Here is a 15,541-nt window from a genome sequence, read left to right as displayed (position 1 = left end):
AATGCTGTCATTTCATTTGCATACCACCAGGTCAGGGTGTACCTCACCTACTGCCCGAAGGCAGCTGGGCTAGGCTCCAGCACCCCCCCCCCCCCCCCCCTGCGACCATAGTGAAGAGAATGGATGGATGTTTTTTCAATTTTTTAGTTTATTCATTCGTTTTTGTTAACTATTCCAACTTCGCCTCCAACATTCTGGGAAAAAAAGTATGTTATTATAAATAGCCCATCGGAGTGACTGTGAATGGTAATGCTTGTTCGTCTACATGTGCCTTGCGATAAGGTGGCGACCAGTGCAGGTGCACCACACCTCTTAGACTCCATCTCAACTGTGTCCATAATAAGGATACCCGCGATAGACAATTTATGGATAAATGGATATTTTTATTCCCTCTATCATCACATACTGTGTATTAGTTGCAGCTGAATGGCATCTTCAACACAGGTGACGATGACATGATGGTTGGCTCACGTTGCCAATGGTAACGTGGGGATGTGCCATGGTGAGGTGTGTCGGGTATGTGTGGGTGTGGGAGCTGTGGGGTGCATGCCTTTCTTTCATTGTTCCCAGTATGGAAAACCTCCAGCGATTAGTGTTCAGCAGTTTTTTTATGTCAATTAAGCAACCCTCAATTGGAAACATAACGAGTGGGTGGTCATGATTTTGAGAGTGTCAGGAAAGGCTAATCTCAAACAAGACAATGCTGACAATAGAAAAACAGAAATCCGTATTTTGAGCAAACCCTTCATGCAAACGCGCTAAAATTGTTTTAAACGTGCATTGCATTTGATTTTCTCTCAGACATCAAACCATGTGCATCGTGCAACAACGTGTGCTGCGTGCGGTGCAGAATGCTCCTCGAAGCCGCCGCCGCCTCACCATAGACGCATTACTCAAACCGAATAACTAGAAAACATGTGGACTGCATATTACATCCGACTTTACTATGACTGACAATGCGTTATTCATCTGGATTCAAATAGCAAGCCGCAAAGCAAGGCGGATTTAATAGCACAGCGCTACACTGCATACACACAGCGGTCGCCGGTTTTAATCAATGACGCCGATTCGGTTCAATGAATCAGGCCCCTGGGGTGGGGGAAGGAAGCAGGGGAGACCTCAATAGGACGGTGCACCCACCTCTTGTCCAGACAGCAGATCCACTCGGGCGACGGAGACAAATTGGGAGACGCTTGCACCGCCACCATCCTTGTCCTTCCTTCCGCTGTGATGCTCGCTGGAACCCGCGATGCTACCCGGTTGTCGGTTAATATATGCGAGCTGTGGCTGCGGCCCCTCCCGCTTTGCTGGCGTGGACAGTCGTTCACAGCTGCACACTGCTGCACGATGCTGCTGTGGCATCATGCACATGCATGACTTGTCAGTCTGACTGGAGTGGGCAGCTGGAGGGCGTGAAAGAAAAATAATAGCATATGCAGAAAAGGAAATTGTTGTATAAACTAACAAGAAGATCAGATCAGATTAAAGCAACGCCAGCCACAATATAATCAATCAATCAATCAATCAAATTTTATTTATAGAGCACTTTTCAAACATAAAATGCAGCTCAAAGTGCTGTACAATAAAAACATCCAAATTACAACAAAAAACTAAAACCCATTCCACCCACTCAACATAAACACAAGACACATCCACATACACGCCTGAACTCGCATACACACAGAACACTCGCATTCACACAACTTAATAAACCATCTTAGTAGAAAGACAGAAAGACATGGCAAGGCACAGAGAAACCATATGAGAAAATGTACCCGGGGTAGGTCATCCGCGCTGAGAGGGATGACGGCAGACGGCCACAGGGAGATCCGCCAACACACAGACCCCTGGCCCAGACTGGCCGGGGTAGACCCTACACATAGTGCAGAGGGCCCCGGTCCGCCGGGCCTAAGGAGCCTCTGGGATGAAGCCCCCTGTGAGAAGGCCAGCCACACCTCCCAGCGCGGAGGCCCCCCTTGAGGAAACACTGGAGCTAAAATATATAAAAGAAAATGATAATGCTAAAAGAAAAAGAAGCTAACAATTAAAAGACAATAATGTAAAAAGACGAAGCTAAAATATATAAGAAAAATTATGATACTAAAAGACATAGAAGAAGCTAAAAATTAAAAGACAAGAATATAAAACGACGGAGCTAAAATATATAAGAAAAATTATGATACTAAAAGACATAGAAGAAGCTAAAAATTAAAAGACAAGAATATAAAACGACGGAGCTAAAATATGTAAGAAAAATGATGATACTAAAAGACAAAGAAGCTAAAAAAATTAAAGACAATGATAATAGATAAAATGACAGTCCTGAATTAAAAGACTAAGATAAATTATTTAAAAGCCAAACTAAAAAGCTGAGTCTTGAGCCTCCTTTTAAAAATATCAACAGTTTCTGCGGACCTGATGTCCCCCGGCATGTGTTCCAGTCCTCACCCTTGGAATAATTAACAGGCCGGTGCCAGAGGACCTCAGGGTCCGCGAGGGTTGATACGAGAAAAGAAGGTCAGATAAATAAGATGGCCCAAGACCGTTAAGGCATTTAAAAACTAATAGAAGCACCTTAAAATCAATCCTGAAACACACGGGGAGCCAATGCAGCGATTTTAAAACTGGTGTAATATGTGCCCGCCCTCTGGTCCTCGTCAGCACCCGTGCGGCTGAATTCTGAAGTAGTTGTAGACTAGAAATACTCTTTTTGGGAAGACCAGAGAGCAGGGCATTACAGTAATCTAGGCGGCAGGAAATAAAAGCATATGCATCAGCACCTCCGTGTTAGCCTGAGAGCGAAACGGGCGGACTCTGGCTATATTCTTAAGGTGATAAAAACCAATCTTGGTTACATTTTTAATATGAGGAATAAAACTGAGCTCAGAGTCAAAAATGACGCCCGGGTTCTTCACAAATTGTGATGATTTATAATCTTGTAGTTTTGGTCAAAGTTTTTCTCTCTGACCTTCAGGACCGAGAACTAAAACCTCTGTTTTGTCCTGATTGAGCTGTCGGAAATTCTCTGCCATCCATGACTTAATATCGAAAATGCAATTTAAAAGGGTATCGATAGGCTTTGTGTCATCCGGAGACACGGCAATATACAGCTGTGTGTCATCAGCGTAGCACACTATTAGGCACACTTGCACAGCTACTGTAATTGACAATTCAAATCAGGAGAAGAAAACTATGCCTTGACAGCTGTATTGTTAATTTGTCACAGTTTTGTTATCTATACTGAGCAATGGAGTTCGTAACTGTTCCAATATTTTGTTGCTTAGGAAGAATTTTCAGGCGTCTGTACGTGAGTATTATTTTTCTGCAGAGCTGGTCACTGGAGCCTTTTTTGCCAGTCTGTCCCTCTCCCTCCTGCCGCGATCTGGCTTGCCTTCCGGCCTCAACTCTCCGAACTTATTCATAAAAATGGTTGGCCCCTGCAGTTGGTAACAACCATGTATTATGACATCTAATTCATTGCAGTTTTTCCCCAGTGCAATACCAAGTGTAAAAATACTTTCTGGTATTCGGCCAAAATGTCCTACCTGTGCGAAACCTCTGTACCATGACAACCTAACCCGAACCCCACACCTAAACTCAACCCTAACCCGACAATTGCCGGGAAGTCATTATTGGCATTGTGAGCATGCGTGCGCAAGCACACTACGAATTGGTAGGACATCACGACATTTCAGAACACTGATTCCAATACAGCAGACATTCTTAAAATGTGCTACGCGCACCTCTAATTAAACAGCAGCTCCCTCTTGTGGTATGTGAAAGACTCACTGAATTGTTTAAACTTTAATAATTAACACTTAATCTTTTTTGCAATTAATGTTTTAGAACTTTGTTTCACTCCAATGTTTTCTTTTAAATTTTAATTGAATCATTGTTCAAGCACTGTTTTTATTTTTCTATATTTAAGTGCAGTTTTTAAATTCAAACTGTGTATAATGTTACAGAATACGCAAGTTTATTCAATTCTGTGTTATTATGGTGGTACTCGGTGATTAATATTTTTTTAGGTGGTACTTGGTTCGAATATCTCAGCATGACAGCAGTTCCACTTCACTTTTAATCACGGGAATAAACAGCTTTTCCACTGGATTTAGTTTATCTTATTTTACAGTTTTTGAGAAACTACTCAGAAGAAAATATCTGTAGGATGAAAGTGAGTGTTTTCCATATAATAATACCAAATTGGTCAGTAAGTGCAGCAAAGGGGGCAAAAGTTCACTCAGGACATCTGCTGGTGCGAGTGAAAAGTTCAGTCGGGTTGCAAAAATGCATCAGTGCACACGAGAAAAAATGAAGCGACTGCGTGAAGCGTTGTGTAAACCAACCGGGTGCAGTGAAGCAAACTGAGCAAGATGTTCATTCATATTTGGTTTGTATGAAACGGTACCAAATATTCTGTCACGCCAAAAGGGGCAGAGAGGCTTTCTGGGAGTTGTACAACAGGACAGCAACAAAAATTTAATTTGATTACCAAACAAAATAGGAGGTGCCGGTTGAGCTGCAAAATAGCGAGTTGGAGAATGTGAGGAAATGGAAAATTGCATAAAAGAATTGCTTTGGGGGGGGGGGGTAGAGTGATTATACACAAGGGGGAATGATTAATCAGAACAGTATTATCTCTAAAGTAGGCCTCTCCTTGCCTAATGCCACGACATGGACGACGTGGAAACGTTCACGCATGTCTTCATTGCATCAGTTACACATTACACTACTCCACACAGGATGTCATTTCAAGAGGTGGGAAAGCAAGTTTTTATGATCAGTGTCAATGTGTGTTCTAAGTAATGTGGCAGACAAGGGAAATATTCAAAAGATAATAATTAAAGTTATTGATTCTGTTGGTGTTTTCTTCTTGCTGGGGGGGGTGGCGGGGGGTAACAGAAAATAAGTGAGAAACACTGAAAAGGGTTGGCATGCGGAGAAAGAATACACATTTGGACTGTGTCAGTCAAGATGAATTATGTACAACTGGAGAGAAAGATGGACACAGGAAAATCAGTGCAAAATTACTAAATTTCACATTTTTCTATTTTCTGTCCCTATTTAATTCAGTTAAATCATTTTGTCATTATTCCTTTTTGGTCACTAACTTTTTGATCGTAACCCACCATGTCAAATGAGCCACGTTTACTGTCAATAAACTATCCCTTTGCTATGTATGAATTTACTTTCGTACCGTCACAATTGAACTTAATTTCTTCCAATATTTAATTTACTTTCCGTCCCTCTCCTCCCTCTTTTGGTTCACCTCATTCAGGCGACGGCTTTTTCATTGGCCACTATTAATATCATCTAGGTCCCATTGCCACCTGGGACAATGGTCTCCATTCAGATCCAGGTCACAGTGAGTGGAATCAGCCTTCTTTGTGGCTCACTCCGGTCCAGTTGGGTCCATCTGCCACACAAGTTCACTTCACAGAGACACAAGAAGTATAAGGTGAGACACACATTCACACGCCCACACACACACACACACAGTACATTAGCAGGTACTGCATCAGTGCTCTCATTTGCCTCAAACACACACACATGCAGGTTGCTCGTGGCTGAATGCACTAACCTGCATTGATGAACACAGGTGTGTTTCCATTCAAGGCTTTCCTCTGAGAATATTAGTAGACGAAGAGACGTTGACCAGCTCGACGGTGATTCTGCAACACAAATTAAGGTAATTGGTTGGCGAATACATGGCAGTTATATGATGGTATTGCATTTATTCTCGACTGAATGATGTCTCAGAATGCAATGTAACGAATTTCTCGGATGACACCTATCGTACCTTTCTGCAATATGTTATGTATATAGACAGATAGATGCCCCGTGTTGGTACCCACTCGCCGACAGTGTTACTGGAGTCGTTTACACAGGATTACTAGGGATTAGCCATTTACAGTATTTAGAAGCATGAGTCGCCATCTGTCTGTCTTGGTCGTAGTGAAGGAGACTCCTTCACATGACTCCGAAGCGACAGCACGGAAGGTAAGACGTAACAATGTTTCATTTGGGAGTTTTGAACAAAATCAACGAAACAAAACAAATAGTTTTAAAGAGGCGCGCGTCTAACACAGAGAGGAAATGGTAAATGATGCTTTCACTGACGGTCGTAAAATCCGTAATATTCGCAAATATGTTCGGGAAGGATTTTACATACTGGGTCAAAATGGATTTTATTTGACTCATGACGTGAATTTAAATATAAAAAGTTGTTTGGTGTAGTTTGTACAATATTACATAAAAAAGTATGCTGAATTTCGGCTATTTCCCACAGTTACTGAATGCCGCAAACAAGCTAATTAAAAATAATTATCTGCCTACGTGGGAGTGGCACCTGCGTTGTGTTCGACGACACAAACAAAGAAAGTTTCTCACCTGCTGCTCGGTGAGTCGACCTCTCGTGACTACACTCACAAATACCGACAACCTGCATTAATTGTGCTTAATAACTTACTCGTTTGTGTCTATTTTAGAATTTGACTTCCTCCCACTGCAGTCCTTGTGGAGTAATTAAGCTTTTCGGACAGTCACTACTTGAACACCAGCTGATTAAACCAGCATCTATCTACCTTCTCAACAGTTAGCCTTCTTTTTCTCACTCGTAGTGGATCTGCATATCCTAATGATGCGGACAGACCACAAAGGACGAAGTGGCTCACCCCACAGAATTTCATACGAGTCTGACTTCCACGCCATTAAATGTTCATTTGACAATGGGACAGCCCTAAAGCATGGCTCCAGGGCTGCCTCTTCCCGGAGTTCTTCTACGCACCAGTCAGCTCTACCAACCAGCCTCTCCGATCCCCTTGTGTCCCTCCCCAGCAGTGGCAGAGGGAGAACCTACAGTGCCAGAGGCCCTAAGATTAGGGACAACATCTTTCTCCAAATGGACAGCCAACAGTTGAGACAAACTGGTGACTCAGGGCAGTGTGGTTCTAGCACCCCAGCCCTCCTCTCTTCTCAGAATCCCAACATGCAGCTCCAAATGTCACCGTTTTGCGCCGTCAGACCTCTGGTCACAAGCTCCGTCGCCAGCATTTCCACGCCTGAAACCTTCTTACAAGATAAACCGGCCAGATCAGAGGAGATAAAAGACATAGACAGGGCTGCTCTCGCGCAAAAGTTCTCTGTGACTAGGAAGTTGTTCGAGACAAAAGTGATCGGTGCTGGTAGTGAAGGGCAGGTGTCAAAATGCTCCCTGAGCAAAGATGAAAAGGATGGCTTGAGTGAAGAAAAATGCACAAAAGAACTTCTCATAAATATGCCCTTGCCAAAGACTTCTTTAACAACAAGCCTTAAATCTCTTAAGTCAGATGTCCTCAGTGGGGAATCAATTAAATCTCCTTCTAGCACAGAGGAGCATGGGCACACCCCTGTGGGTGAATCAAGAAAAGGAGAAGCGGAAAGAGTGGCTCTTGACTGTAGCTTGACCCCTGAGGAGCCACTCAGGGCCGAGCTTGTCCATGTGAAGTCATCAGAGAGTGATGATAGCGAGGAAAAAGATAAAGAATGTCTTGGAAATGAGAAAGAGGCTTTTATAGTTAACAATGCATCCTTTGAAGACCTGGTGGATGATGTTTTTGTGGATCCCATTTTGGAAACCTCAAATCCTTGCTTGATGGAACTAATCGCAAGAGACTTCAGCTTTATTGCAGACAAGTATGAGCAGGTGAATGAACAATGTTGGGAGGAGCAGAGCCAACATACTGACAGCCCAAGAGAGGAGCACAGCGGCATGGGTGAAGTTTTGCGAGAAAATGACGAAAAAGAGGATGTTAAGACGACTTGCGGACAAAGTGAAGTTGAAAAGAAAGCTCGCGTGACACCCAAGATGCAGGAATGTGCAAATATGAAGCCACATGAAGACGAGAGAAGAGAAGAAAGCAGCGAGGGACTCGTTGACCTAAATGGAAGCAAAGAAGCGCTTATTTGCGGGAGTGAGAACAAATATTTCGAGCATGAATCCTGTGTTGAGCGCGCAACCTCTCAAGCACAAAATCTGGAAAGTTCTCTCCTCACGGGCAACCTGCTTTCATTGGAGTATGAAGAAATTCCGGGCATTCCTGAACTGTCTGACCAGGATGATAAAGATGGCACAGAGGGCGCAAAGAGGAAGGTCCACTTCTCCTCAGCACCAATCAAGGTGAGAAAATCCTTTGACAGTCTTGTGGTGTCTTTGAGTGTGTATTGATAAAGAAATGCGAGCCTACGGCCATGTTTATATTGTGTCAGGGTGGAGGAAAGACAAGATCCCACATGCTTTACTCTGTCAGGATTCCATTCAAATATAAGCACTTCACTCTTGTTCTTTACTCATTACATTGGCTTGATATTTGAAATATTAACTCAATTCTATTAGTAGAGCAGTTTTAAAGTCAAGAATTGCTGAGACAATGTGCTGTGCATAAAAAAAAATTGAACATAAAACGTAAGCATGTTAAACATTTCATTCACCTAATTCAAAACAATGAAGCGATAACAAAATAAACCAAATGTCTCAAAATTTAGGGCTCAAGTCTCATGCTTTGTTGGACGCCAAAGAATAAAAATGGGTATCAAGGCGAGTTTTAAAAATGTGCACCAAGATCATTCCATAGTTTTGTTTTTTAATATCTTTCAGCCATAAATAGCAGAATATTAAACTATCTGTAATTCGAAAAAGCTGTGCTGTTGCTATTTCATCAGCCCTGTCGATGATGTGTGCTCATCGTTGTCCTCCAGGTGTACAGTACATACTGTAACGCAGATTACAACAGACGCAATGAAGATATTGACCCAGTGTCCGCCTCGGCCGAGTATGAGCTGGAGAAGAGAGTTGACAAGATGGATGTTTTTGAAGTGGAAATTATTAAGGGTTTGTTTTTTTATCTGCCAATCAAAAAAAAAATATCCATTATAATGCCTTACACTCGTGGTTTTTTTTGGTTTTATTTCTTCTTCCAGGAGAGGACGGGCTGGGCATCAGTATCATCGGAATGGGGGTGGGAGCGGACCAAGGCCTGGAGAAACTTGGCATCTTTGTCAAGACTGTCACTGAAGGTGGAGCAACACATCAAGATGGAAGGTAGGAGACAGCAAATTTGGCTTTTCCTCAACAAACAAATTATTTTAAAAATGTCTTTAATATAACAAGAAGGTTGAAGCCTCTAATGGATAACAGAACATGTCCTTCCACATTCAGAAACTGGAAATAGCTAACATTGTGTGTAATTAGATGGCTCTTCAAACTGCAAATTTTTTAAGAATAGCCTACATCAAATAGGATGTGATGTATTTAAATAGCGCCAATGACAAAAAAAACGGTGTCATTCGGTTTGATTTAGGATTCGTGTGAATGATCAAATTGTGGAGGTGGATGGTGTGAGTTTGGTGGGAGTGTCCCAGCTGTTTGCAGCAACAGTGCTCAAAAATACGTCAGGCCTGGTCAAGTAAGTTGCTCACATTGCTCTTCTGTTTTTTTTTCCTCCCAGTTTCTAACTCAGGGGCTTATGACAGCAAAATGTTTGTTTTGGGTTTTTTTTTCAAAAAGGGTTAGGAATATTCATCATTTTGTACCGTTTATACGTTATGCAGTATTTGTGTGCAATGAATTTGATTTCTTCACCACGGCTGCAAGGTTTCTGATTGGTCGAGACAAGGAGGGTGTGGAGAGTGAGGTGGCGCGCTTGGTCAACGAGAGCCTGGAAATGGAGAAAGCATCACAAAAGGTTCATTCTGTACAATACTTTTGAGAATCCAGAAGAAAGTCATGTCAAAAAATTTCTATAATCTTGACTAATAACAGATTGCAAAGACAAGTGGGGAGTCAGAAACTGATGTCAGCATGTCTGAGGTCGTCTTGGTACCTGAGGAAGACTCTGAGGATGAAGAGGAGGTCGTGTCTGCGCTGTCGTGTCTGGATAAGGACCAACTGTGCTCCAAATACCAAAAGGTACTTTTTAATACGGTGCAAAATAATAATATTTATAAGTGTGTGTTTTTTGTGTGACTCTTAATATAATTCCACATTTTTTAATTGTCTTGATAGCTTCAATCCAGACTGCAAAGAAGAACAGCCCAGCTTGAAAGTGCTCGAGAGAAGGTAGGCCACTCAGTCTGCTGTCACTCACACAAACGCAATATTCATGTTTAGAAACTACCTTTTACATCCACATTTGGAACAGCCTGACCCATTTTAGTGGCCGGTGAGTTGGCTCAACATGGCATTATTAGGACACAGGCCACGTCTCCATGTCGGCAAAAATGGGAACGTAACTGGCTCTCAGTCACAAAATCTGCCTTTCCTCTATCCGACTGTGTTACTTCAATGACTCTTTTATTTGGTGTTTTCAAAGTAGGAAGATTCAGCCAGTTTGCTAAAAATAGCTCTCTTTGGACATTGGAGTGATGAAAAGATAAACATAACCCTTTGTGTATTGGATACACCATATGCTGCACACGTTACTCAACCAAAGTTGTTCTCCGTGCAGTTAAAGGCATATGAGGAGGAGCAGGCGAGATGGAAGAGTCAGAAGGCCGAGCTGCAACAAAAAGTGATGGATGGAGAAGAGAAAGCTGACAAACTTGAAAAGTCTGATACTAAATCCATTTCTTACATTTTGACCATTTTCTTTCATTGCGTGTTAAATCACATTTAGGCTGGAGATGGAACAAAATCCCCCCCCCTTTTTTTTAAACCCTATTCACACATTAATTTTTAATCCAATGACAAAATAGGTGTAAAAATCCATCCGTCCGGTTTATCCACATTACCATGACACAAATTGTATCACTTGAAAACAAAGAAATCAGATTTTTATTGTGTAAATCCAGCCTTAATGTGGTAGGAGCTAATGAAGCTAAGGTAATTAAAACGCCATTTGTAACTTTGGCCAGGCGACCTCACAATTATTACATGAGTAAGCCCTCGAGTAGTTCAACTGGGGTCGCCATTGAAAAGACCGCTGTTGTCCTTACTACAAGCCAGTGCACAGTTAGAAAATGTATACAGTACCGTTTATGACTTATTATTGCTTTAGCATCCTCTCTGCGTTTATCAGGTATTGGCAAGAGGCCCAGACGCTGTGCAGGGTGGTGAGCCAGCGACTGGCAGATGCCCAGAGCCAATCAGACAGTCTGGAAATCAAGTACAACAAGGCCAAGAGACTGGTCCGAGAGTACCAGAGCAGGTAATCGTTTAATTCCTCTCTATTAGCCAGTTAGCTCTGGACTACACAATAATAGGCTCTCTCTTAACCTGAGCGATTCAACTTTTAAACGTTTACTCAGGGAGGAGGAGACAGACAGCAGAGAAGCTGAATTACGTCAAGAAATGGAGGAGAGAGACAACAAGCACAGGGAGGCTATCGAAAGGCTTCAACACCAGGTGAGAACTGCTCCTTCTTAGACCTTGGACAAATATTAAACATGATCATGCTTTTTCCCAGTTGGAGAGAAAAGAACCAGCGACGCCATTGAAGCCTCTTGCTGTGGATCCATCAGTCCCAGGTAGGCAGCAGCTTTTAGGGCATCAGAATCTGTACATCGTACATTTACAATGACTCGTGAGAAACATGGTGAGATTCAGCTGTACCAAATGCTCTTGTCTTAAAAGAAAATGGCTGATGCCATAGTGGACACGTTTTGTTTTTGTGATGTGTGTGTCTGGCCTTTTGTGTCAGATTCAGAATGGTACGTTGCAGTTCCTGACACACAACGATTGGACTGCAGTGCGCACATAGCGCGAGGTCAGCTGGCCCAGAAGTCCAAACGGCATCCACCTTCACGAGAAAAACGAAGGGAGAGCTTTAAGAAAGAGGTGTGCTGTTTAATACGATGACGGGCAGTCGTTCAATTGTATGCTGTTGTCGTCTGAATCATGCTTCAACGTGTCGCTGAAGCAGGATGAAGATCAAAAGCCGCAGGAGAGCGAAACGCAGCCCGAAGGGCTTGTACCGAGGAGCAGTGAAGTTGAACTTTCCAGTTCGTCCTCGTTCTCAGTTGTCAGCCCGGCCGATGTGTCTGTCTTCACGCCCCCGATCGTCATCACGGACGTCAACACCACCGTCTTCAACCTACCGGTCAAATCCTCCACATCCAGGAAATCCAAAAGAAAAATGCCTGACTTCAGGTGCACTGAACCACTCGGTTTGTTTCAATGAGACAAGACACATTTTTATTTTTTTCTGAATTTGCTATTATTCGATGTCACGCAGTGGCCTTCGTAAGTCTCTGAGCAAGCGGAAGAGTGAAAAACTGCGGAGCAGGTCCATGAATAGCAGGTGGGATTGAAATTTCGCCCGAAGATTGCATTCTTTGAGCCAGTCAAATGTCAAAATAAGATTTTGGGAAATGAAAACACGCAATACAATCAAACATACTCAAATTAAGCTTGTCGTTAAAATATTCATACTACCTATTTTAACACTATTTTTAATCCAGTACTGTACATCATTTACATTCATGCACAGTACTTGTTGTTTTGTTTTGTTTTACTTTTCAAGTATTGCTCATTACATTACCATTCAGTTGTACGAGCAATGCATTTTATATTCAAGATGAATTGCACAACAAAATGTTAGTTGGGACCAATCACCTGTTTTCTGAATTTGGTCATGCGGAGTCATTGGTGTGATGTCATTTTCAGTTGACGCCAATTGGCAAAATGGACGCCCCCAGAGTTGGATAACAATGGCTTGATTTTGCTGCTTAATTCATATTCCACATGCACAGTAATCTTCAGATTGTTGTGTTTTGGGCATAGTAAAGTGGTTATGATGTATAAATTTATATTTTTTTTCATACAGAAACTTGCCTCATTTTAATGAACAACTCTACTTATTTACTATTGAAGTGTGTTAATGTATTTTGTTGGTCATGATGCTAGTACTGTGGCACTTGGTGTCAAAAGTTTGAAAACCCCCTGCGCTAGTCTGTGCCATACAATATGTCCTTGAATCTGTCCAGGGCGTCTTGTGGCGACCTGGTGGACGAGCCAGCTAGAGTTTCTCCATCAGGCTCCGTGACCTCCATGCCCTCGTGCTTGCCCTTTGCCTGGTTTGGAGAGCGAGGGAGGGAGAAAGAGGAAGAGGCGGGGGAGAGCCAAAGAAGCGGCAGGGAGAAGCTGCGCTCCGTGTCCAGCAGCAGTTTGCCTTACTTGACGACTTCTGGTAGAATAGATCAGGTATGAATTAAACACAGCTAACGTGCTAGCTTGCATGTGCTTGCAGAGATATTGTGGGTAATGATCCTTTCGTAATCCTCCTTAACAGCCTTCTACACTTGCCCTCATTATTTTACATACCCTGGCTTCGTTAGTAAAATGTCTAAAACTTTTATTTATTTTTACTTTTAATGGGACTCATTAAACTGTAAGGCAAGGATGGCCAACCTAATTGGGAGGGCCCACATCGGATGAAACACTTCCTAACTAGAGGGCAAAAATTCCATAGGAAATGTCAACAAAATGTGTGCTCTTGATCATTTTCATCATACATTGTTCAGTGGATGTATATCAAACCCACTATTCAACAACAAAGGGTTTGCTACAAGAAAACAACCACTTAGCGTATTTTGTTTTTCGCTCCAGAGCAAAGGAGTCGCTTGCATAAAAATAACTATTCAAGGATGGCATAAAACTGCTGAACAAGAAACTACCATTAAGTTGGAGTACTCAATTTATGTTATTTTCCGCAAAAATCCACTCCAAATTTTAATATGAGGTACTGTGTGACGCTCCTTGATGTCCTCAGCTCATGGAGATGACTTTTAGCAATGTCTCATCATTGCCACGTTTAGTAAATGAAGCATCTGCGTGGCTCGATTCCATTTGTACTACTGCCTCCACTAATCATTTTATGCTTTGTTTCAAATTGGATTGTATTAAAGTCAAACGTCAAGACTTTACTGTTACTGTATTCAACTTAGCATCTCGGTTGATGTCAGTCGACTCCCAATCACTGCCTTCCCCAGCACGCACGATGGACATACTGGGCTTTTTGAGGATGTATCGGTCTATATCTATGGGTGGTTACCAGTTGCCCATTTCCGAATAGCATGATTATGGAAAGTCAAAGAAAATGAGATGTGGTTCAGGATGGTACCTGCATGAAAGCCAAGCAAGTGGCGAGTCTTTGAAAGTGTGTGTTGGTTCCAGAGTGTTGACTCTCCAATGGATAGCTTCAGCAAGGGGCGTCACAGTTCTAATCACTCCCTCTGCGGACACTCTCGCACTTTCACCTTTTCATCCACAGAGGTAAGCCTTTCCTTTCCTCCCTTTACCTTCCTGCCTCCTCACATAGCGCCTGCTTGCTGCAGTTGTTTTTCCCCCTCCAAAGATGAACCTTTGACCATCTTTAACCGCAACTTCCTTTTTTTTTTTTTTTGCCATCTTCGCTACTAGACCTTGGATGACGACCCTCTGCCTGTTAACAACAACAACAAGCAGTGGCAAAGCCGACCTGTGTTGGAGTGGAGCAGCCAGCAGGTGTGTCTGTGGTTGGTGGCCGTGAACATGGAGCAATACATGAGTGACTTTGCAGCTCGAGGTGTGGACGGGGCAAAGCTGCTCACCATGGACACCGACAAACTCAAGGTCAGACGTTTGGAATCAGTATTGATGGGTATCATACAGAGGAAAAAAAAAATGCTTTGAAATCTGAAAACATCTGTTAAATGATTGGTGGTTTGCAAATTTCAGACTCGTTCAAATAAGTTTTAAATGTAAAGCAATCTTCTAAAATTATGGTTGGGATATAAAACTGATCTCAAGTGTTTTTTTTTTTTAATCCACCTATGCCGTGAAAAAAAAGTTAAATGGTGCATTTTTTAGTCTTTTTAATTCATATTTGGAAATCTGAACTTCCTGCATAGTGACCGAAATGTTAAAAAATGTACTATGCATAAAAAAAAAATTGCCTGAATTAACCTTTTAATTTGATTACTGAAATAAGCGTTAAACCCCAAATATAATTTCAAGTCAATTTTGATGTTATAAATAATCTTCAAGTGGGCATTGGACGCCCTCTGGTGGGGAAAGAAAATTAAAACCTCATCACACAACCCTCAAATGTTGCTTCCTTTCTGTTCTCAGGCAATGGGCGTGTGTCAAAGTGACCGTGCGTCTCTCAAGAAGAAGCTGAAGGAGATGAAGAAACATGAGGAAAAAGAAGAGCGGGGAAGGGAGAAAAGGTGGAAGGAGTCAGTCAAGCGCAAAGAGAAAAATTTAGAGAGCGCCGCTGTGGTGATCGAGAACACATCCACTCTGGAGTCACGACGTAGCGGGAGAATTGCGAGGACCGAGTCGCTCCTCTAGAAAAACTCGAGACTTTCACCAGCATGAATGTCAGCCCACTCAAAAGGATGATCTTGGTTAGCATTTCCCGAAGAACATCTTTTTATTATTTATGTGGGAGAACACCAAAAATCTCACATTTACAGCACTTGTGTAATTGGTTTTGTACTTTTATGAATTTTAAATGTCATGTTTTAATAAATATACTTTTAACGTCCACTGTCAACTTTGAATTTGAAAATTGCGACTCAGACA

At 42.3% G+C, this 15,541-nt stretch overlaps 3 protein-coding genes across 7 annotated transcripts in view; 2 read left to right on the top strand and 1 right to left on the bottom strand.

The window, feature by feature from the left end:
- Positions 1-5,401, bottom strand: part of LOC148325936 (rap guanine nucleotide exchange factor 4-like) — a 38,536-nt gene extending 33,135 nt beyond the window's left edge. Inside the window, exons 1-2 of the mRNA XM_088311033.1 lie at positions 5,270-5,401; positions 1,141-1,403 (exon numbers count right to left, since the gene is read on the bottom strand). Of these exons, the coding sequence (XP_088167159.1) occupies positions 1,141-1,208 (68 nt within the window). The 5' untranslated portion in view covers positions 1,209-1,403; positions 5,270-5,401. The remainder of the gene's footprint in view (positions 1-1,140; positions 1,404-5,269) is intronic.
- LOC148325935 (uncharacterized) lies at positions 5,313-6,599 on the top strand. The gene is made up of 4 exons (XM_088311273.1): positions 5,313-5,458; positions 5,600-5,689; positions 6,290-6,400; positions 6,489-6,599. The coding sequence occupies exons 1-4, from the start codon at positions 5,339-5,341 to the stop codon at positions 6,597-6,599; spliced, it is 432 nt and encodes a 143-aa protein (XP_088167399.1). The 5' UTR covers positions 5,313-5,338.
- On the top strand, positions 6,575-15,503 carry LOC148325934 (uncharacterized). Of its 5 annotated transcripts, none has more exons than XM_088311029.1 (18): positions 6,575-8,158; positions 8,737-8,869; positions 8,959-9,079; positions 9,339-9,443; positions 9,632-9,722; positions 9,800-9,946; positions 10,043-10,096; positions 10,485-10,585; positions 11,055-11,183; positions 11,284-11,380; positions 11,442-11,502; positions 11,697-11,812; positions 11,898-12,124; positions 12,210-12,275; positions 12,961-13,177; positions 14,150-14,248; positions 14,396-14,587; positions 15,086-15,503. In XM_088311029.1, the coding sequence occupies exons 1-18, from the start codon at positions 6,638-6,640 to the stop codon at positions 15,305-15,307; spliced, it is 3,699 nt and encodes a 1,232-aa protein (XP_088167155.1). In that variant the 5' UTR covers positions 6,575-6,637; the 3' UTR covers positions 15,308-15,503. The 5 variants fall into 5 exon arrangements, with proteins under 5 accessions (XP_088167155.1, XP_088167154.1, XP_088167153.1 ...); XM_088311028.1 differs by having other exon boundaries at positions 11,895-12,124; XM_088311027.1 differs by having other exon boundaries at positions 11,676-11,812.
- Positions 15,504-15,541: the final 38 nt, after the last annotated feature.

This window comes from Idiotropiscis lumnitzeri, chromosome 12 (genome assembly GCF_059441095.1).
Source record: "Idiotropiscis lumnitzeri isolate Australia: NSW breed Sydney's pygmy pipehorse chromosome 12, RoL_Ilum_1.0, whole genome shotgun sequence".
NCBI classification, from domain to species: domain Eukaryota; kingdom Metazoa; phylum Chordata; class Actinopteri; order Syngnathiformes; family Syngnathidae; genus Idiotropiscis; species Idiotropiscis lumnitzeri.
The sequence above is the reverse complement of the archived record's forward strand: the minus strand, read 5'-3'. Positions and strand labels throughout refer to the sequence as shown.